The sequence below is a fragment of the Haplochromis burtoni genome, unplaced genomic scaffold, assembly GCF_018398535.1.
Source record: "Haplochromis burtoni strain Fernald_Lab_line unplaced genomic scaffold, NCSU_Asbu1 Contig_85, whole genome shotgun sequence".
NCBI classification, from domain to species: domain Eukaryota; kingdom Metazoa; phylum Chordata; class Actinopteri; order Cichliformes; family Cichlidae; genus Haplochromis; species Haplochromis burtoni.
In genome coordinates this window covers 995,148-1,016,287 of record NW_024582446.1, presented here as the reverse complement: position 1 = coordinate 1,016,287, position 21,140 = coordinate 995,148, and the positions used below count along the sequence as shown (strand labels likewise).

Below are 21,140 nucleotides of genomic sequence, written 5' to 3'. Positions count from 1 at the left end.
GAGAGAGAGAGAGAGAGAGAGAGAGAGGGAAAGAGAAAGGGGGTTAATTAGGGACTCTAGGAAGAGTTGGATGCATTTTAATGGCATTCATAAGTAGAGGGTTAAGTATGCATTATTCAGCATAACTATAATTGTCCTGCTTTATCCTGCATACATATATTACAATGTTTATATCAGATAAATTGAAATCTAAAAATGCTCTTGAGGTTGTTAGAAGTGTATTCCCTTTGATGAAACAAATTTTACTATCGTGTTGTTTTGAGGTTATACTGCTGACAGAAGCATAAACAAAAAAATGTCCCTGAATGAACCAGAAGGATATAGCAAGTCATGGAAAATAAAATCAAATGGTAAAAGAGAGTTCTAACGCAATTATCTATTGAAGTATGGAGCAAATACATCTTGCAAATCAACACTAAAGACAAAGCAAAATCTAATTGCTGCCATGCTATCAGTCACCAGTAATTACCTTTCTTCTGTGTTGGGTAAATGGATGCTTCAGCTATCCTATTACGAGCCTCGCATTAGGAAAGGTATACGAACATAATAAAACAACATAGCTCCCTTTTTATTGTAAAGCCATCCCTACTTATCCCACTGATGAACGTGAAATTAAAACGCAAACCTCAATGCAGCAGCAATGTTTTAAACCATCAAGAAACAAATCAAAGCACATACTACATCACCAACTGTGACAATTTGCTATATTGTATGAATTAAATAAAGTAGAGCTAATTCTGTTTACTTATACACTTATTAGGTACTTTAAACTTTGTGTGTGTGTGTGTGGGGGGGGGGGGGGGGTACTTATTAGAGTACCTATATAGCTGAGAGATTTCACCTTTTTGCTTTTACTTTTACACATTATATATTGACAATATATCTATACTTAACTGTTACTGTTTTCCTTCAAAGTGGGCTCAATATTGACTCAGAAATGTAGTCTCTTTGCTTTTGCTGCTGTCCTCTCTGCTCTTTTATGGATGCTAATAATTAAACAATTATTTCTTCTTAGGCGTGCAAGTAATTAACTGTAATTTGGCATCTGAATCGAAATATTTACTACTATTTTTCTGCTTTTCTGTAGAACAGTACATTTGAAAATGATTGGTAAAAAAAATATCAATATATTTTAGCAGTGAAAAAGCTTGCATACTGGTGGACTGACTATTACAGAAACATGAAAATGATATTGGCAATTGACAGTACGATTAATTTAGGACACCATAAACCTTACACGTGTTAACCTAATAAAGTTGTTAACAGCGTGTTAACAGCCGTGTGTGTATGATTGTTAGGGTATACTATTAAACACTTTTTGATGAAATTGTGTATGAGTAGATTTTTACAACTAAAACACTTTTTTAGGCTGTATTTTTATCTGGGTGCAGCCAAAACAAACTCCTAACTCCTAAAAGAGTCTCTGATACGATGCACTGGAAATTTGCCGCGGCCCTGGTTTTTTCACAAAATGAAAGCCTTCTTGTCCAATCGCAGCTCAGGTCACCGCCCGTTTTCAGCTCTTGGAAGTTCCTGGACTAATCAGCGCTCGCCTCCGTGTGTTCAGCCATTTTGTAAGAAAACCAAGCAAGTCTGCCGCCCTACCTTCGCTTCAGACCTGCAGTTTTTTTCTTGTGCAATGGACGGGTAAGTGAAAAGAGCCACACTTAACACTTATATTTATAAGACAAACCGATCGCGGAGTAACTTCTTATCTTATTTCGGTTGCTTATGGACATATTGTGATGTTTGAAGTACCTTCACCGTACCGTCGAAATAGAAAAGTTAACTTCAAACAGTTTTTTTTCATCAAAACATGCAACAGTTAGCAGGAGCGTAAGCTAGCTAGCAGCTGCTAGTCGTCGCTAGCGTTGGCTAACAGTCAATACTAATGTGAATGTTTTAATGCACTTATTTTATTTATTTAATTATCGTAAACGTTAGTAACTCTAAGCAAGAGCAACTTAATTTGAGTTGTGATAGGAACATTTGCCTTTATTTAAGGAAGACAATGATAGCCTCTTGTTTGCTACGACGGACATTAGTTTTTGGCTAACGGTACCTTTGTAACTTGGTTTCACGGGAACTCGAGCGCTAGCTAAAGCAACGTGTCTCATTTCCGCGTTCATTTGTTCGCGGAGCGCCAGGGCCATGTTGAAGATGTCTGGCCTTAACATTTGATTGAATCGGGGACTTCTAAACCGAGTTATCTAATCGCAGTAGGATACATGATAGCGTATTGTTTAGTTCGAACGTGTCCTTCTCTTCTGATCGTCTGATGTCGTAAGTTTGAAGGACTTCGAAAGTAGCTCATAGACAGCTTCGCATTCGCCCCCGGCGTCTAGTTGTAATTATAGGTGTTTTTCTTTTTCAATTTTTTTTAACTCACACAAGTTTACTTGCATCTCTTTTTAAACCGTTATAGCCGCCTAGACGCTGACTTGTACCCTCTGGGATCCGGCTACGTCCCTGAAATTGAGTAAGTAAATTTTTGTATAGTTTTGTCTTTGTGTACGACTCATTTGGGTTCCTGTTGCTCTTTATGGCTTTAAATAAGGAAGTCGTTTTCCTTTTGGGCTAACAGTGTTGTAGGACTGTGTGTGTATGTGTGGGGTTTTTTTTGTTTTTTTTTTCGATGCAGTTGAATGTTATAACAATGACTTAAGGATAGTTTGTGGATGGTTTTCCTTATTTTCTTACTGAGAACTTTCTTTCTGTTTTGCAGCAGTGTCCATGACATATCAGCTGGCACAAAGGTAGGCAGTTTTGAGTCATCTTCCTCGTGGTTGCTTATTTCCTTTTTTATTTTACAGTATTGCACTCCTTTACTACAGCATAAGTAATGACTCCCACTTGCTGAAATTAGTATGTAATGTAGTGTTTTTAAGTCCAAATATGGTCTTGTAACATATATAGTTGTGACTTTTGGTGTGTGTGTGTGTGAGTGAGTGAGAGAGAGAGAGAAAAATGTGTAATATTGTACAAAGGTGTGTTTTTCAGAATACAGTGACAATTTCAAAGAACTGAGCCAGCTCTGGTGGCACGTAGTGTATCACTTTGCAAGCCTCCTCCATAATACAGAATACCTTTCCAAAGCTTTTTCTCATGTGTAATGAAGTTGCAGGAGAAGACTGACTTGCTTTTTAAACATTCATGAAATAGAGCTGAATGGTCAGCACAGAGGTTACAGCAAGACGGTGGAAGCGGATTATTCAATAATTATGTTAGCATAGATTCTCAGAGGTGGGGCTTTCATGTTTTCCTGTTCTGTCTCCATTTGCCTGTGTGGCTGTTGAAATGAAACTTCCTGTTGTTTATTTGTGTGTTCCTTAATAGTCTGTTGGTCTTATTGGAATGTGGGAAAGCTGAATTCTGCCCTGACTCTTGTTGTTGCTCAGTTGTGTTTCAATTACAGGGCTATGTAACCATCATTGCTCTAACAAAACCACAAAGTCTTATCTAATGTTAAATCCTTAGCAAGAATTGGACTTGTAAATTAGTCACTGAGCTGTTGTATTCTTGTGAAACTGAATGTTTGTGCATGCAGACTTGACAGGAAGAAACCACACCGTTTCTTCAGCATGCTGCTGGTTGTTAAAATTCCTGTTTTTGCTGTAATCCTTGGTAACATTGCCTGGAGCAGCTCAGTGTAGGTGGACTAATTGAGCTCAACCTAGATCTGTAGCCATCCTCCCGGCCAAAGGTCTTTACAGTGTTTGAACAAGCACTCTTATACACACCCCCAATACATGGGACACACCCCACCCCCTCTATTCATTTCAGTAATGCCTGTTTCTTTTCATCATGTGCACTAATACACGATTTAATGATTGCTGCTTAATAGTGAGGGTTTAACTCCAGATGAGATTGTTTCTTCTTTTTAACTACTTCTGTTTTTGGATTTAAAGTGCTGCGGTAATGATGACACTGAGTTATGGAGCCCTGCCTTGCTGGAATCTGTAATTATTCCGTCTGGGCAGAGTGTCTGGCATTCCGCGGTCACATTCCAATCTCCCCCCTCCAGCCCCCTGGCGAGGCACAGCTCCCTGCCCCCTCCAAGTGTGAAGGCTGATCACAGTGAACAAACATGCCTATACCTGTGCTTCTCTCCTTTGTACTTTTCCTGAGAGAATACACCAGCCAACCCCCTATAACCCTAAATAAGGTTGTTTGCAAAAGGCAGGGCACATACAAATAAATCACCTCAGGTTTAGTTTCCTTACAAGATGAAAATGGGGTTTGTTTGTGTTTTCTTTTTTCTTTCCCTTCCCTATGTGCTGCAGTAGAGTTGGAGAGTATGTGTCCCTTTCCCTCTTTTGCTGATGCAATGCAAACCAGGTTTAACTTGGTGAATGGGACAGAGAAATTGCTTCTGCTACATGTTAACTTTTAAAAATAGAGTTAAAGTATTGCCGTTGTCAGTGAAAGGAAGCTGAAGTTTTGGTGTGTTTGCCAGCAGTGTGTCATCACTCTGAAGATTATTGTTATCCTGTCCACATCCTAAGCAAACAAAGGAAGTGAACACATTGATACATTTATTTGGGCTGTGTTGGACTTCAAGCAAATGCGTGGTCAGGTCTGTTTTTCTTCTATAGGCTTAGCAAGCACTCTGACACATCCTGTTTAAATGCTCAATTGTAACACAAGTCTCCATTTTGTGAGTGACTTGATGCTCCTGCTCTGCACCGTGGACTGTCTTAGCTCTGCAGTTGTTATTATTAGAATGAGGAAGAAGGAGGAGGGAGTCGACATTTAACAGTAACCTACAGTCTCCCCAGAGGAAGTTTAGCAAAACTCTGGAAGCAGACCTCATCTTGCTGCTCTTCCTGTTTGGAACCAGTCTGCTGAGTGATAAGTGTGCCGCTGCCCGCCCACAACCAGCGAGTCAGGCTGGAGCCACTTCCTTCATTTCTCATGGTTTGCATCTGCTATTGGCTGAATTATCGGGACCAATTTCTTCCCACAAATTGGAACACACCATTCTCATCTGTTCATTGTAATCAGTGTTGTCTTGTTTATTTTATTTTTTTATTTGTTGTTATTATTATTATTATTATTATTAATATTATTAATATTTTTAACTTTTGGATCATAAGTCTAAACAGTACCCATTACTCATTTATATTTTAGACTGATTAGTTCTGTCAGGCTGTGTAGAAGCCAGAGTATTTATACCACTGCTTGTAGTACTGTCTTACTGCAGTGTTCTACTGTTTGGAGGCATGACCAAATGTTATCTCTCATAAGTTTTTGTATGCAGGCTTACCTGACCCCACCCTCTATTTAGATTCACAAGGTGAAGAATGCTAGCAAACCTGCATGACTGGTTGTTGTTAAAGTGCTTCGGGCTCTTCAACTCCCAGAGAGTCCCCCGGGCTACATATGTGTGTGCTGCTGCGTAACAATGTCCCTAGTCTCAGCCTGAACAGGACCTTCATTGTAGAGTGTTGTAGAGCTTATGCTGCTGAGCCACTTCTTGTGACTGCAATACTTCATCTCACTCAGCCACAAACACACAACCATGTGAACAGCCCTGAAACAGCACTTTTTATGTACTAGAGAGGGAGTCTGTAAAAGGCAGACAGTAGTCTAGTGTGGAGTGGAAGTGTCCCCATCTTGTCTTGCGATCCAAAGGGCTTCAGTGTGTTATCCCTGCTCCTGATGGATTATGAGAAGATGGGATGTACTCACCGACAGCTATTTGGCCAAAACCTGACTGAATATTGTCCTTCAAGCTGAAAACTACCTGTTCCAACTTAAACGTGCTATGCATAATTGTGTTTTATTGCACATTGTCTCAAAAATATGGCCTATTGTTACAGTAGCTTGAGGTTTGACAATACTGTAAAAGGCGTTTAATGGAATGGGAAGTCAGATATTCCTGCTGACATGATAGTTCACTGGATTCCTCCTAGTGAGGAAGGTGGAGTTCTTCTCAAGTGTGTTTGCTCAGTTCTCTTTTGGTTATCAGATTACTTCCTGCTTTATCACACAATAGCTTAGTAATGTGAGAACCGTGCTCTCCACCTGCCAAGCTGTGCCTTCATTGGGTGAACGCACTGAAGTGAACCATTGTTTCCTTTCCTTCTGCAGAGGGGATCCGACGAACTCTTTTCTTCCTGCATATCCAACGGACCCTATATCATGAACTCAGGTAGGGGGTTGCCATGGAGGGGTGAATCCCCTTTTTATTGAAGTGCTTGACGTGTTTGTGTTACCATGGTTATCAATCCATTATTCAGGAAGAACCGGAGCCTCCTGTTCCCTCCCTGATTGTATCTGCTTCTGTTTTCTCTTGCAGCCAATGGCAACGACAGCAAAAAATTCAAAGGTGACGTCCGCAGTCCTGGTGTTCCATCACGTGTGGTCCATGTACGCAAGCTGCCCAACGACATAAATGAGGCTGAAGTTATTGGCCTGGGGCTGCCCTTTGGGAAGGTCACTAATCTGCTGATGCTGAAAGGGAAAAACCAGGTAGGAAAGATGGTTGCCTGTCTGCTTACCAAACTGTATGACTTGCAGTTTTGGTTGAATTATTTTTTTCCCAGGCCTGAGCCGAGGGATCAGCTTTCTATCCTTCTGTCCTGACCTAAAATTATAACAATGACCCTTTTGTTACATCCTTGTGACTTTGTTGGTAGATAGACACTGCTTGATGTTAAGATTTCCTGGAGGAATACAGCAGATCACGAAACACCTGTTTTCTGTTTGAAGTAGTTCTATAACCAGTAATACTGTAACCATGTTAATTGTGTTATTTATAATGGTTAATAACAGATAAAAAGAATCGATAAGAATGTTAAATTTGTTGCATTAGGGTGTCACCTTTGTTGTATGTGATGGGATAAACAAAATAAGTATGTTTATGTCCCAGGCATTCTTGGAACTGAACAGCGAGGAGTGTGCACAGACGATGGTGAGCTACTACTCCTCTGTTACCCCTGTCATCAGAAACCACCCCATTTACATGCAGTACTCGACCCACAAAGAGCTCAAGACGGACAACTCCCCAAACCAAGTGGTAAGGGTTTTATAGCAGCGGCACAGATCTGTGCACTTTATATTTATTTTAATGGTTTGCATTTGGGGCTTCATCAGCTGTTTAATTTATTGCTTGATGCTGGGATTCAAGTTTTGGCTCCATACTGAAAAAATGCATATTGAATAACTTATTTACATTTGTTAAAAATATTGTTTTGTTTTACAACATTATGCTGCACACATTCACTCGGTGGTACTATCCTTTCACCACTGATGCTGAGAAGTATTTCTGTTTCTCCTTAGCGTGCCCAGGCAGCTCTGCAGGCAGTTAATGCCCTTCATGGAGGAGGAATGGGAAGTGTGGCCATTTCTGCTGATGCTGGTAGCATGGCTGGAGCAGCGGCAGCCCAAAGCCCTGTGCTCAGGGTCATAGTGGAAAACCTCTTCTATCCTGTTACCCTGGATGTACTCCACCAGGTAAAGGCAGCTACTACAGTTTTTTTTGTTTGTTTTTTTTGACTGGTCAGAGATGTTTTAAGTAACTAGTCTGGGCATGCCCCACCTTAAAAAAAACAAAAAACATCCCTCAAATCTTAACTGTATAGCTACTGATTTGACCACTCATTGTCTAGCACTAAAGTCTAAAGCTGTTTTGCAGTTCTTATTTATTTTAGGTGTGTTAAAATTATGACCTTTATAATCGTGTCTCTCCTGCAGATTTTCTCTAAATTTGGTACAGTGCTGAAGATCATCACTTTTACCAAGAACAACCAGTTCCAGGCTCTCATCCAGTATGCTGATGCCATGACAGCGCAGCATTCCAAGATGGTACGATTGGTTCACTTTTTTTGTCAGCATGGGACTAAGATTAGGACATTTTGAAACAAAGCAATATCATTATAGGGCAGTTAGTACACTTTGGGAACAGTCGCTCAGACGTCACTAGTTAAACTTGCCACTGTAAAAACACACCAGATATGTTATCTCAAGTTTAACAGAACACTGTTTTCTTTAGTCTCTGGATGGACAAAACATCTACAATGCTTGCTGTACTCTGAGAATCAGCTTCTCCAAGCTTACCAGCCTCAACGTCAAGTACAACAACGACAAGAGCAGGGACTACACCCGACCAGACCTTCCAACTGCAGATTCACAGCCCTCCATTGACCACCAGGCCATGGCAGCAGCTGCGTTTGGTAAGAATGTAGTCCATTCTTTTTTTGAATTAGAATTCGCAGGATTTACTTCACTGTCATTCTTTTAATTTATATTAATAAAATAAAATCTTACTTCTATATCTTGTTGTTATAGCTGCACCAGGTATAATCTCAGCCTCTCCCTATGGTGGTGCTCATGCCTTCCCCCCAACCTTTGCTATTCAGCAGGCAGGTCAGTACAAAAAAATATATTTCCTGCTATTCTGATTCGAATGTCTGTATTTCAGTAGTTTATTCAGATGTACATATAGCAGATAATCTTCATGATTAAATTATTTCTCAGGTTTTTATCTACGGATTGCATTGAGTTGAGAGTAATTTGTGGTTTACTGCTCTTAGGTCTCTCAGTACCCGGTATTCCTAGTGCCTTGGCGTCCCTCGGTGTGGGCCACACTGGCATGGCGGCGGCAGCAGCTGCCGCTAGCCGGCTCGGCCTGTCAGGGCTTGCTGCCGCTGGGGGCCACAATGTCTTGTTGGTCAGCAATCTGAACCCTGAGGTCAGTACACATGCTATTAAACAGCTCTACTACCTTTGCTTTTGTTTTAGTTCAGTGCTGAGCTTCATTCAACAGTTACATTGCCTTTTGTTTACACTTTGGCTTGTGGATCCACTTGATCAAATGAAACGAATGTTTTTACGCCTCATGTCTTACCACTTCACGTGATTGCACGAGGAACTACCCTTACCACTATTTTTAATTGCAAGGGGGTCATTAAGTCAAAACCTCTTCCCTTTCAGGACCTCTCTGTGTTTGACCAAACCTGCTGCGTTTCTGCCCTGCCACTTTGCTCACTGTGAATTTTAAGTTTATTCAAAAAACTAACTTCTTTTTTTTTGTGTTTTCTTTAAAGAAAACTTACCATTTCATATCTTCATTTTTGTCCATTAGTTAAAATCATTCTTGAGTTGTTGGGGAGACAATATTACTTTTTTGGTCTTGTTTTAAAGCAACACATCATGTACATTATTCTCGTTAATAGTGTATAAATATACAAGTAGTCTTTAAGCTCATTACATTTACTGTAGTTAATGTAGTCAATACACTTAGTTTGGTTATTTAAGGATTCTGTTTAAGTTCTTCGAGAATTATTAAAATTGATGCTCAGAATTTTGTTTTATATCATTCTCTACGTAATCTAAACAAACATGACATTTAATTTAAAAGTACATATTGTCTCTGCCTTTTTTTCCTGTATTTCATTGTTAATCTTTTTTTCTCTTCTCTTTCTCCTAGTGTTCCCATAGTGACAGTGCATTTTAATTTAGCCAGTTCTACTGTCTGAAGCACTACATTTCTTTGTGTATACTGACCTTGTTTTGTTTTTTTACTTCCTTTTCTCTCTCTCCTTTCTGTCCCCCTAATCCCTCTTTTTGTTTTTGTTTTTTTTGTTTTTTTAACCCCTCACTTTAAATCTTGCCAACTGACTGCACGCCCCATGACCAATTGTTCCCTCTCTCCTCCTGTCACTCCTCTGTTATTACTACTGTAACCACCTCCTTCCATCCACCCAACCCTTTTTCCTTCCCCTTACCATTATCCCTAATTTGGAAATCCCCCACCACCACCACCACAAATTGAAAACGCATACACTACATTGGCACCTCTTTGACACCCTGATTTTCATTTTATTTTATTTTATTTTTTTTGCCATGATCTACCTCTCCATCATCTTTCTTCCCCCCCATCCTCACATTTCTCTTCATCCTCTTATGCTATTCAAATCCTTCTCCTCTCTTCATTCTCTTCGTCCCTCATGCCTCTCCTTCCTCCATGGTACTGTGGCCTTCCTGTGGACCTCGCTGCCTGTGGCCTGCGGACATGTCCCGACTCCACTCCACTGTCCTCCACTCCGCTCCGTCTCTTTTCCCCTGTCCCCTGTTCCCTCTCCCCTTTTTGGCCCCCTGCCCCGCTGCTCCCTCCTGCTGTCTCTAAAGAGCGTTACGCCACACTGCCTCTTTATTCTTTTCGGTACGTTATCATCCTTTCATCTCCTTTTTTTATTACTACTGTTACCTGGCAAGGTGGGCATGTCTTGTCTCATGTTGTTGGCTTTTATTTATTTTTAACCACTGATGGCTCATCATCAGAGTACAGGGCTATGGCGGGTGGGGGTGTCTGTTTGAGGGTTTGTATGACCTGTTTTGGTTGTTGTGGGTTTGTGTGAGAAAAGTATGGTGAGAATGCCACAAAGCTGCAGCATTTCATTTAATTTTTAAAAGCTATGATACTTGTCCATGGGCAAAAAACATTTGCACTTTTCCCATCTTCAAAGAGCAAAGCCCTTCAATGTAAATATTGCCCCGCTAAATAGAAATGTGGGAATGATTTTGTTTGGCAACGAGGCATGAGGCCGATCTAAATTTTAAAGCATCACCATAAAGAAGAGGATAAAAGTCAAACCTTTACTGGTTCTGCACCAGCCAAATTTAGCCATAAAAAGTGGTCAAATTTCATTTTTACATGCTGATTGTTTTTCAGTGATTCTCTCTCTCTCTGCTGCACTAGAATGATGAAATGCTGCAGCTTTTTTTGTGATTATGGGTTGACATAATCTCAAGATTATGTCACAGTTTTATTCTCTTGCAGTTTTTCTCAGTTATTCAAATGTAGGTATGTGCATGTTTAGTTTATTTCTGCATGTCTCTGTTTAGACCCTCAAGTTTGGGAAGTAATCAACTCTATCTTCACAGTAGAGCAATCAAATTGATCACTACTACTCATTTTTACTAATCTTTGATTTTTGTCTTCAAATCACGATTTCTCCCCTCTTAAGGCATTTTACCATCCATGTGTAGTTAGTTTTAAGAGGGCTTATGTAGGAATGGTTACAGGACGCCCATGCAGAATTGAACGTAAAGATTCTAGAATAGCCTAACGGTAACTTCAATCACACTGTTTCCTTAGGCTTAGTGTGACTATTTATATCTGATTTGATGGTTTAAATTGTTGTTGTTGCAGTGATTGACTGTGTGGCTCCTGGTTTAGGCATGATGCGTGTAGCATTTGCTGGACTTGCATTGTGATGCTTTTCCCCTTCCTCCTTAGGTGTGTATGGCGATGTGATGAGAGTGAAGATCCTGTTCAATAAAAAGGAGAATGCTCTAATCCAGATGTCTGATGGCACACAGGCTCAACTAGGTAGCGACGCTGCAGCCCTACAAAACACAATTTTCTGTCTTTGATCTACCACTTTCATCTTTTTTTTTTTTCTTTTTTTCCTCCTCACATTATTATACTGTGCATTGTTTGGAGCCTTTTCTTAGAAGGGTAATTCAGCTCCTCCTGTGATAGATGGCTGATTTTCTGCTTATTGTTGTGGCTGTTTAGAGTTAAATTAAGTGATGGAGAATGTGCTAACAAATTTGATAGACAACTTGAAAATAGTGTGTTGAAACCATGTTTATGTGACTTATGTTTTTCAGCTATGAGCCACCTGAATGGCCAGCGTCTTCATGGCAGGGCCATGCGTGTGACGTTGTCAAAACACACAACAGTGCAGCTTCCCAGAGAAGGCCACGAGGACCAGGGCCTCACAAAGGATTTCAGCAACTCTCCACTGCACCGTTTTAAGAAGCCTGGCTCCAAAAACTACTCCAACATTTTTCCACCCTCTGCAACACTCCACCTCTCCAACATACCGTGAGTGTTAACCTTGGCGTCATTTCTGCTCTAACCCAGCAACCTTTTGCACAGTAAGCTTTTTCCTTCAGGTGTTCGTGACATTATTTCTCAGTATGTGGAGGAGGGGGTGGTTTTTATATTTAATCATGCCTTGTTGTTTTACAACTTCAGACACAGAAACCTGCAGCTTAGTAAACAAACATAAACCTACAAAGCTTTTTAACTTCTCTGCTGTTTTGCTTTCAGGCCTTCTGTGGTGGAGGATGATCTCAGGAGGCTATTTGCCAGCTCAGGAGCAACAGTCAAGGCCTTCAAGTTCTTTCAGTAAGTTTTAGTCCATTTAAACCCAATTTTCTCAAATTGTTTGTTTTTTGCGGCTGAGTTCTTCTTTCTTCAGAACACTCTACAGCAGCTCTTGGTTAAATTGCCTGCTTTAAATTAAGGTTGTAAAGTGTTGGCCTTTTTAGTCTGATAGACACATGAACTAAACCTAGTTTTGAGAGTACAACAAAGCAAATGGTGAAAAACCCACACACAAGTGGGCTGGATCTTACACTTTGAGAACAAATTGTTCAAATTTTTTATTTTTTTATTTTACTTTAACAGAAAAGATCGCAAGATGGCTCTGATTCAGATGGGCTCAGTCGAGGAGGCAATAGAGTCCCTCATCGAGTTCCACAACCATGATCTGGGGGAAAACCACCATCTTCGAGTGTCCTTCTCCAAGTCCACCATCTGAGTGCCTTTCCTTTCATCCTCCAAGTCTGTTGCCATCTGAATGCTACCACTCTTGAGGTTGCATTCAGTGGAAATGGCCACCATTACCTATTTATAGCTGTTTCTTTGATGAATGTTGCTCCTTTCACAACAAATCATTCACCGTCATTAATAGGTTCAACATTGTTTATTCATTGTGATTCTCTTCTAAGCTTAAGAAAATGGGGGGGGGGGGACAACTTAATTTTTTTGTTGGTTGATGTTGTAAAGTCTTAAGTTGATGTCAAAGCTTTTTAAATTAAAGTGTAGAAAAATGACTGACATAAACTGGTAGATGACTTCCGTAGAGCTATTGACTTTTCAAAGTGGGGAAAGCAGGGATGTATTAATGAGGTCTCCACTTGGATAGGTCCTATTTTTAATACAAGCTGTTTCACAGTAATCATTATTATACCTTTGCTTCCCCACTGTGACAACTCAGAATGCCTATTATTAAAAAAACACCTATTCTTCTGTGTTATCCTTAAAAGAAAAGCTCCTGAATTTGTACACTGGCATCCTTTCATGAGTTACTAAACATTGCCCGTTTAATTTATCTGTTTATCTGACAGCATTCTGTCATTTAGAGACTCCTTGCTTAAACTGTAGCGTTCATTCTCACAAATCCACAACAATGACGGAGAGAGCCACAATACCTGCAAAAGACTTGTGTGAACAAGTACTGTCAATAGCAATGCCAGTGAGGTGTAACCGCACTTTGGAATATTCTTTCTGCCATTGTCACTAAGAGCAGGGTGTGTTTGTTGCACAATGCTGATCATAGGACTGCACACCGCTCCTCCCACAGACACTCAGAGATCTCTCATAGATGTTTCAAATATGCAAAATGTTACTATCTACATTATTGCTGTTTAAGGCATTCTCTAGTGAGCTGTGCATCTAACAGATGTACTAGAGACATGCACAGTGATAATGCTGTGACTGCACGCGCTCGTGTGCTGAAAGTCTTACATAAGGTCCAACCTAGTAAGAGTGCTGTCACAGCTTTTGTGGGTTAAGTGGCTAGGGTGTTCATTTAGCACAAACCCGACACCTTTGGATGCTGTCAGATTATTGGAAGGGATTGCATGTCTGAAAGGGGCTTATCGCGTTGTCCTTTAAGCTTTGTTACACTTGCTAACTCTTGTAACAATGGAAACTCGTGCATTCTTGCAAATGAAACAATTCATCTAAAACTTGATAAAAGCTTTATTAGGAGGTCGGGATCAAATCCAGTCTAACATTTAATAATTTTTCCCCCCACCATAAGTTTGCATATGGGGTCCTGGGAAAGAGGCAACATTCTACAATGAAACATGTTTGTATTTTCTTTTTCTTTTTAAATTGGAGGTAAAGTAGAGGCAGCTGTTGAACTGTCCTTTTAAGACCAAATCACTTAAACACCCTCCGCCACAGATGTATGCTTATGTGGATGAATTGTATCCGCACCAGACACACTTCAGCATTCCTTTTTATTACAGTAGTTGTGTTGAGATACGTGTGTGTGTGTGTGTGTGTGTGTTTGCCTTTTTGAAATGCCACTTAGAACCTGTTTGGCCAGTGAGAAACGGTTTGAGACAAAGGATTAAGTTTTGACTCGGAGACCATAAAACTTATTTCCCAGCATCCATTTTTATTTTACTGTGTGACTTTCCACCTATTTACTTCTGGGGATCCATACCACTATCAAAGGTTATTCAATAGTCCTGTTTCACAGCAGCTGTTTTATGTGAAATGGAAGTAAACACAAGTGTTACTAATGATATTAATGAAGGTTTAAGTGCAGAGCCACAGTTAATGTGATTAACAACACCCTCCTATTTCATAACAACATCACTGCTATGAAAGAGGTCTGGTTGAATGCATTCTTTCGCTGTCTTTCTCTCTACAGTCTTGTGCCTTACTTTGAATTTGTTCCAGACAGATTTGCTCTGGCTTAATTTGGTAATATATGGCTCTCAATTTTTATTTTATTTTTTTGTCCTTTGGTTTGTACCAGCATTGTTAAAATGGGGAAAAGTGGCTCATTTAATCTTCTGTTTCTTGTTTAAAAAAAAACAAATGTTTATCTCTGTATGCATATAGCCCCATTATATGTATCTAGAAACTATGAATGTAAGTCAGTTAGATGCTTAATATCCTTGCTAGGTGATGTAGCTCTGTTAGGTGTATTGTTGCAGGTGTAGAGCTGTATTCAGCCTTTTTGTCTTACAGTCTCCTATCACTTAGTCCTCAGGACAGTTGTTTGGAGCCTCATTTAACCACATTACGTTCATATATATATATAAATATATGTGGACACCTATATATTCATTTATCTCTTTTAAATGTTAAAATTTACTTGTATCACTTCTAAGCTTAACTGATAGCTATTTGTAGTAGCTGGGTTTGATTGCTATCTCAGTGCCTTGACTCCTTAAGTTTTTAATTTAAGGCTGAAACGGGCACGATTAGTTGATTTTGTTTACCTCTCATTCAGGTGTTTGTATCTTAGCCTGTCTACAAAGATGCCTTTATCCCATTATATTCAGGTAATCGTACCTGTGAGAGGGCAGCTCTGACTCACTTGTCAATTGATGGTAATAACAGTCTTGAATGGTGTTTGAAATCCCAGTATATCTTTTTTTTCCCCCCTTAAATTTATGATACTAGAATTGCAGGGTGAGAGAGTCCTCACCCAGTACCCTGTCGGTGTACACTTATGCCACAGTCAGGTGCGTTTAGTGCACTTTTTTCTCAACAATAGATCCACCACGCTGAAGTCTTACACGTTGTCACATTCCTGTGTGCCTCAAGCACCAGTTTCCACAGCCTTGACCACTGTTGTCTTGGACCAGATACAGATGTGCTCTCTCTATTTTTGTAAGATTCTTATGCATGATTTAACAAAGCTTCATGTAGCTGCAGACGGTTATTGCTGTTAAGGACCAAAGTATGTTCTACCCCTGCTGTTTTGTAGTGTTCTGATTTCTTAGGAGTTTTTTTTTTTTTTTTTGTCTCGTCTTTCACCCCCACGTTACAACAAATACGAGGCAGTTCCAAGTTCTATTCCTCAATGCTTTGGAAAAAGTCACATTAATTTAAATTGTCTTTTGATTAACAACATATACTGTATATTGTACCGCTTTTGTTTGATTGACTTTACAAAGAGCCTACTTTGGTAGAGATTGCTTAGAATGAATACTTAATTGAACCGCAGTCCTAGCTGTGATGTTGTGTAGAAAAATTGTATGCCTTTCAATTTTGTTAAAAGCTTTTACTTTTCTCTTTTCTTTTTTATATGGGGGCTGGGGGTGGGGGTATTGTATGAAGGGGGTTGATGGTTGTATATATTCATGTTTTTGTACCACAAAATCATTTGGAGTATATCCACATACGTTCAAAACATGTATATTTTGATAAAACAGCACAGACCTATTAAGCTCTCCTGAGCTGTAAAACAGAAAAAAAAAAAACTTTTGTAACACAAAGACATTAAACCTATATGAACACAGAAGTGTCTCTGTATGTGCCCCACTCCCCCTTGCCATTCTGATCTTGTCTCTTGCATCTTCTGCTGCCTTCAATAAATCTTTAGTTTGTTCTTTCTTTCATCTGGCCTCATTTGGTTTCTGTCTCTTCCTCACTTTCCTTCTGTACCGGTTAACATCTTGTAACATTTTCAACATTTCTCATCCTGTTTACTGCTGGTGGGTTGTATTTTGTCCTTTACTGCGTTTCTAGCTTCATACTCATCCCATCTAAACTTGACTGACTGCTCATCTGGACTCAGCGCAATCCTGTTACAATTCCTTGATGAAACTGTGGTGAGTTAATTGGGGATGCAGTGCTGGATACTCACTATTCTCACTGATTCAGAGTAATCCTCCTGTGCTCTCGTTTGACCTTTTGAAGTTTAGCGGGTGTAACTCGGGAAGGAGGGGTGTTGCTGTGGAAACCAAGGTACTGTATCTCATAAAGTTAATGATTAAGAAAAAACTGGAGTATAGCTGCCCAGTATATCTGGCATCCATGTTTTATCAGAGGTGCCCTGGGATGTGAGGAGAGGTGAACCCCAAACCCCTGTGAGTAATTTTAGGTGTACACCTTTTTGGCCACTAGGGGGAGGTATTGTTCTCTGGTGGTGATCAAAGGTTTCTGAACAGAGGTGACTTTACCTGCCACTCACACAATGTCAATAGTTAGTGGCTTAATCTCAAGTGCTTCCCATGGCTTTCTGGCATTATATCCTTTTTTTTTTCCCCCTCCTTGTCTCGCTATCCTCCTTTTTCTTCTACTACTTCCTTACAGAGCAGTGGAGAGGATTAACCTCAGCTCTTCCTTGCCTTTGGGGGGGGACAAATGAGAATAGAACTGAGCCCAGTGGTGTGTATTTGTGGCTGAGACCTGGATTTTGTTGTATAGAGCCAGCAGCTCATCGAGTGCAATCGTAAATATAGCGAGCTCTGGCTTGGTTTGAATTTCACGCTCGTTTTTCCCGTGCCATTACATTGTGCAGAAAAGCATGCCTTGAAGGTCATATTGAAGAAAGATGTCAGTCGGAATATTTGATGAGCACAGCCAAAATGGGAAAAATCTGCATGATATTTTGGCATGCTGAACTAAGGTGGTGTTAGCCCAAACGTGCATTTTCATGTTTCAAGTCATTAAAAATTGCAACAAATCTCACGTTTAATGTTCACCTATGTTTTTGATGCTGCCTCAGAGACTTTAGTTTGCTTGCAGCATCTTTCCATTTCACTCTCTACTAAGACTAATTTGAAGCAGAGACCTGTGTGCACAGAAACCTCTTTGGAATATACAGAAACACAAAGACATTACATACTTGGGTGGAAGGGTAACTCAAAGTAAGATGATCCAAATGTAGATACGTAATGTTCTTAGCTCACAGAATATGGTGCTTTGATCTAATTTTAAACTTTCATGCAGAACATTTTTGTTCCAAGATTGCTCTGATTCACAAGTTACTCGACACCAAAGAAGGCCTTTATTTTTTTATTTTTTTTTTTTACTGCTCAACTCCTTTGCACTGTCTAAAGCACACAGAAAGTGCACTGCATGTGCACTTTAAACATAAGTGTACAATTTGTGTAATCATACCCCACCTGCCCTCCCATTTGTTTCCCAAATACAGACCCTTGGGGTGTCCCTTGCTTGATCCCGCCAGTGCCCATGTGCATGGGACTAAATGAAACCATGTGGCGTAGTAATTCAACCACATCTGGCAACATTTATTTACATTAGTACTGCGGTCTCTAATCAAGCACGCCCTGGCAAACATAAAGGCCACACACAAATGAAAACCTCATGCTTAATGAATGGGGGCAGGGTGGACAAGTGGTTCAAGGAGCTGTTCTGTATACAATTTCTGACATTTTCAATCCCTAAAGCAGCCATTTAAGTCAGGAAAACGCTGAATTTGAATGGCTGGTTTGTGAATGAACCATTTGAAAACACATTGGATTTTCGAATCTTGGAGCTTACTCATGTCTATAATTTATTTCTCTTGAGTAGAGTTAAACTGCAGTGCAATCACAAGCTTAACCAGCAATATATTCTAGGATTTAACACCACATTAAGGAGGCATGAACCCTTATGCTGACTCTCTGACCAACACTCTTAGATTTAGGTTCACCTAAGAGGCTGTAATATCAGAATCAACTCAACACTGTTTAGTCTGTATCACTTACATGAGCTTTAGACTCGCATTAAGAGTGTAACAATTGAGGAAAAGTATGAAACTGAGGTGAAGGATGTCTTTGGTCTATAGTGTTTCCTCTTAAGAAAGCCATCAGGAGACTATCCACCTGTTTACATATGCACGCCTCAGACAGATGTTGAATAATTCATACACAGAGGCGGACAACATGCAGCTGTATTTGGGTTATGGGGGTGCATGGGTTCTCTCCCTGCCTGAATTTGAAGCCCAAATTATAGACATTACTTTGCAGGCAGAGCAGGGCAGAGGAAAAACTAGGCCACTTTGCATAAAGGGTCCAACCAAGAGGCACAATGAGATGTGAAGGATGGAGCAGTAGAAAGCTTGGACTTAATATAACAGGGCCTTTTAGGTTTGGGAAGTTTGGAACAAGTAATTTGGGTTTGATTTGGGGGAAACTGTCTTTTGTAGGAACATCAAAGTTGGTTAGAGGTCGCTCTTGAAAACCCTTTTACTCGCTCGTGATTCTGCAAATTGTATTTCTTTCCTTTCATTTTCTTAACGTGGTAATGCCCTTCTAAAGAATGCAAATGAAATTGTTGAAAACTGTTTTCTGCAATCAATTCTCATCTTGTTGAGACTGGATTGATCCTCGCTGGAGCTCATTTTGCACAACATAGTCTTATCAACACGTGTTCGAAAACGCATGGAGCGCTTTGCGGGAACCACAAGTGTAGTTACTATTTCGTCTTTCTTTGGGGGGAGACTAAGTACCTGCGATGGATAAGTTTTTCGCAGAGTAGTCTGCACATTCTCGCAGGACAGAGGCATCAGGGGTGGCAGGGCTCTGTCAAACAGCTATCTGGAGGTTTATGGCTCACAGGTTTTAGACTCGGTGCTGCCTCCGCTTGCCATTTGGGCCTAATGGACACTGATGGAAAATGACTCCACTGTTCCAGCGATCCATCAGACGCCCTCTTTCTCTTTCCATTCATCAGAGAGCGGCTTTCAAACAGTGAACTTCGTGGGCGATTTACATGCCCCGATAAGATGCAAACAAACAGTCTTTAGTCAAATTGATGATTGTGGTGAAAAATAACAAAGTCAACTTCAACTATAATTTACCATTTCCCTATTGGGGGGGGAGATCTTAATGTCAACTATTTATACAAAGATTTCGAATTCGTGTCACAATAAAAAGTAATTTAACTACCTAGAATGAAGCGTTTAAGTGACTTCAGACTTTCCACTATACATCTCCGGCTGCATATGGCCAGGGCGCAGTGAGTCAGCCAGCCACGAGTCCCCAGAGGGAGCGCAGCACAGCACGGCTCCAGACCCCGCCCGCTCAGAAAGAAAAGCGAGCGGGAGATGGAGAGAGGGGGTGGGGGTTACTTACACCGAGTCGGGGTACCTCTGAGTGATGTTGCCGCTATAGGTGGAGGTTGCACGGGAGCGTGTTGGGATTAAAGCTGTAATCATCGACGGCTCCCTGCCTGCGCCGGTCAGCGTGACGCACGGAAAGACGCGCAGTAACTGGAGTTACGTTGGATTGGAGCCAGTGGCAGCGGAGGGATCACCAAGTTGACACGCCGTGAGAGCTTACGGTTGTTTAACAAGGATGCTCCCGTCTTGCAAATGTTATTTTGTGACTAGTTTGAGCAAAAAATAGTGAAAAGGAGCGCGCTTTTGTGTGCGGAATGCATTTTCTTGAACTGCAATAAGAGAAAAGGTCAAGTGGACGCAGTTTTAGGCTGCAAAGAGATTTGCTCCGTGGAACAAGCGGAACAAAGCGTGCGCCAGGCGCAGCAGAAATCTGGGTAAACAAATATGACGGCCGGTTCTGGCGTTGTCTTAGGTCTGCTGATGAGCTACGATATCACCGACAGAATTGTAAACCTCGGATGAATTCTGGAGTCTGATTACCATTTTTCTGAAAAGGGAGAGAAAGAGAGCGAACGAGCGAGAGACAGGACCTAATCCAGGTAGCGCATCTCTCTCTCCGGCTGCGCGTAATGGGAGAAAACTTTCGGACCTTGCAGAGGAGACGCACCAGCAGCATCCTGCCGACGACGACGCTTTCGTAAATACCATGTGAATTCTTCTGTTTTATACGCAATTGGCCAAGTTTGAGAGTGAATTTCAAACATTCAGTATGACTTGAAACACCCCCGAGGTTATCGGAACTTCAAGCATCAAGCCAGTTAACCGCCGAACCGATTTTATCAAAAGACGCGCAGAAGGACATTGATGATCTAGAAAGGATTTCTGGAGCAGCAGCAGCGCAGTGAAAGCCTGATATCAGTTAGAAATAAAAGACTCCCCCCTAGATGTCTATGATGTTGTGCCAGCTCGGGCAGAAGTGTGTGATGGAGGTGGTGTTGCTGGCCATCCTGTCTTGGGTGTCCGTGTGGGCGGAGGAGAAGATCATATTTGACAGACACGCTGTTTACTGGAATAGCTCCAACCCCAAGTGAGTTTTAGTAGGAGTTTGGCCTGAAGGTGTGTGTGTGTGTGTGTTTGAAACATTGTTTATCTAGGCTACCTGCTTGCTATAGATGCCCCTCAAAAACTCTCATTACTCACGTACACCTTGAAATCTTTAAGAACCTACACATTTCTCGGTCTTTTGTCATGTGCTGTCTGATCACATCAGTCTTATTTAAATTTCATTTCTATTTAAGCAGCGGTTTGGCAGAAAGCTGCAATATTGATGTTTTAACAACACACACACACACAGACAGAGGCAAATGAAAGTGTGTGTGTGTGTGTTTGTGTGAACCTTGGATATTTTATTCTGTGGCACAGAGAGCTCCTTTTGTTTTAAACAATGAGGGCATCCTGCCTCATCTTCTCAACAGTGTCTAGAGACTTAGTTTCTCTCTCTCTCTCTCACTCTCTCTC

The 21,140-nt window shown here is 40.8% G+C and overlaps 2 protein-coding genes across 4 annotated transcripts in view; both read left to right on the top strand.

Annotated features, from left to right (window-relative positions):
* Positions 1 to 1,543: 1,543 nt before the first annotated feature.
* ptbp1a (polypyrimidine tract binding protein 1a) lies at positions 1,544 to 16,070 on the top strand. Of its 2 annotated transcripts, none has more exons than XM_005926022.3 (16): positions 1,544 to 1,647; positions 2,426 to 2,479; positions 2,726 to 2,756; positions 6,094 to 6,154; positions 6,302 to 6,474; positions 6,875 to 7,021; positions 7,285 to 7,458; positions 7,699 to 7,809; positions 7,997 to 8,177; positions 8,293 to 8,370; positions 8,538 to 8,695; positions 10,135 to 10,168; positions 11,246 to 11,338; positions 11,623 to 11,839; positions 12,068 to 12,145; positions 12,428 to 16,070. In XM_005926022.3, exons 1-16 carry the CDS (start codon positions 1,640 to 1,642, stop codon positions 12,558 to 12,560), a joined length of 1,731 nt encoding a protein of 576 aa, XP_005926084.2. In that variant the 5' UTR covers positions 1,544 to 1,639; the 3' UTR covers positions 12,561 to 16,070. The 2 variants fall into 2 exon arrangements, with proteins under 2 accessions (XP_005926084.2, XP_014190246.1); XM_014334760.2 differs by lacking the exon at positions 1,544 to 1,647 and adding an exon at positions 1,665 to 2,283.
* A 229-nt stretch (positions 16,071 to 16,299) lies between these two features.
* Positions 16,300 to 21,140, top strand: part of efna2a (ephrin-A2a) — a gene marked incomplete at its 3' end in the record, with an annotated part of 81,632 nt that continues 76,791 nt past the window's right edge. For both annotated transcript variants that reach the window (XM_005926021.3, XM_005926020.3), the window contains 1 exon segment: positions 16,300 to 20,709. In XM_005926021.3, coding sequence (XP_005926083.1) covers positions 20,567 to 20,709 — 143 coding nt within the window. In that variant the 5' untranslated portion in view covers positions 16,300 to 20,566.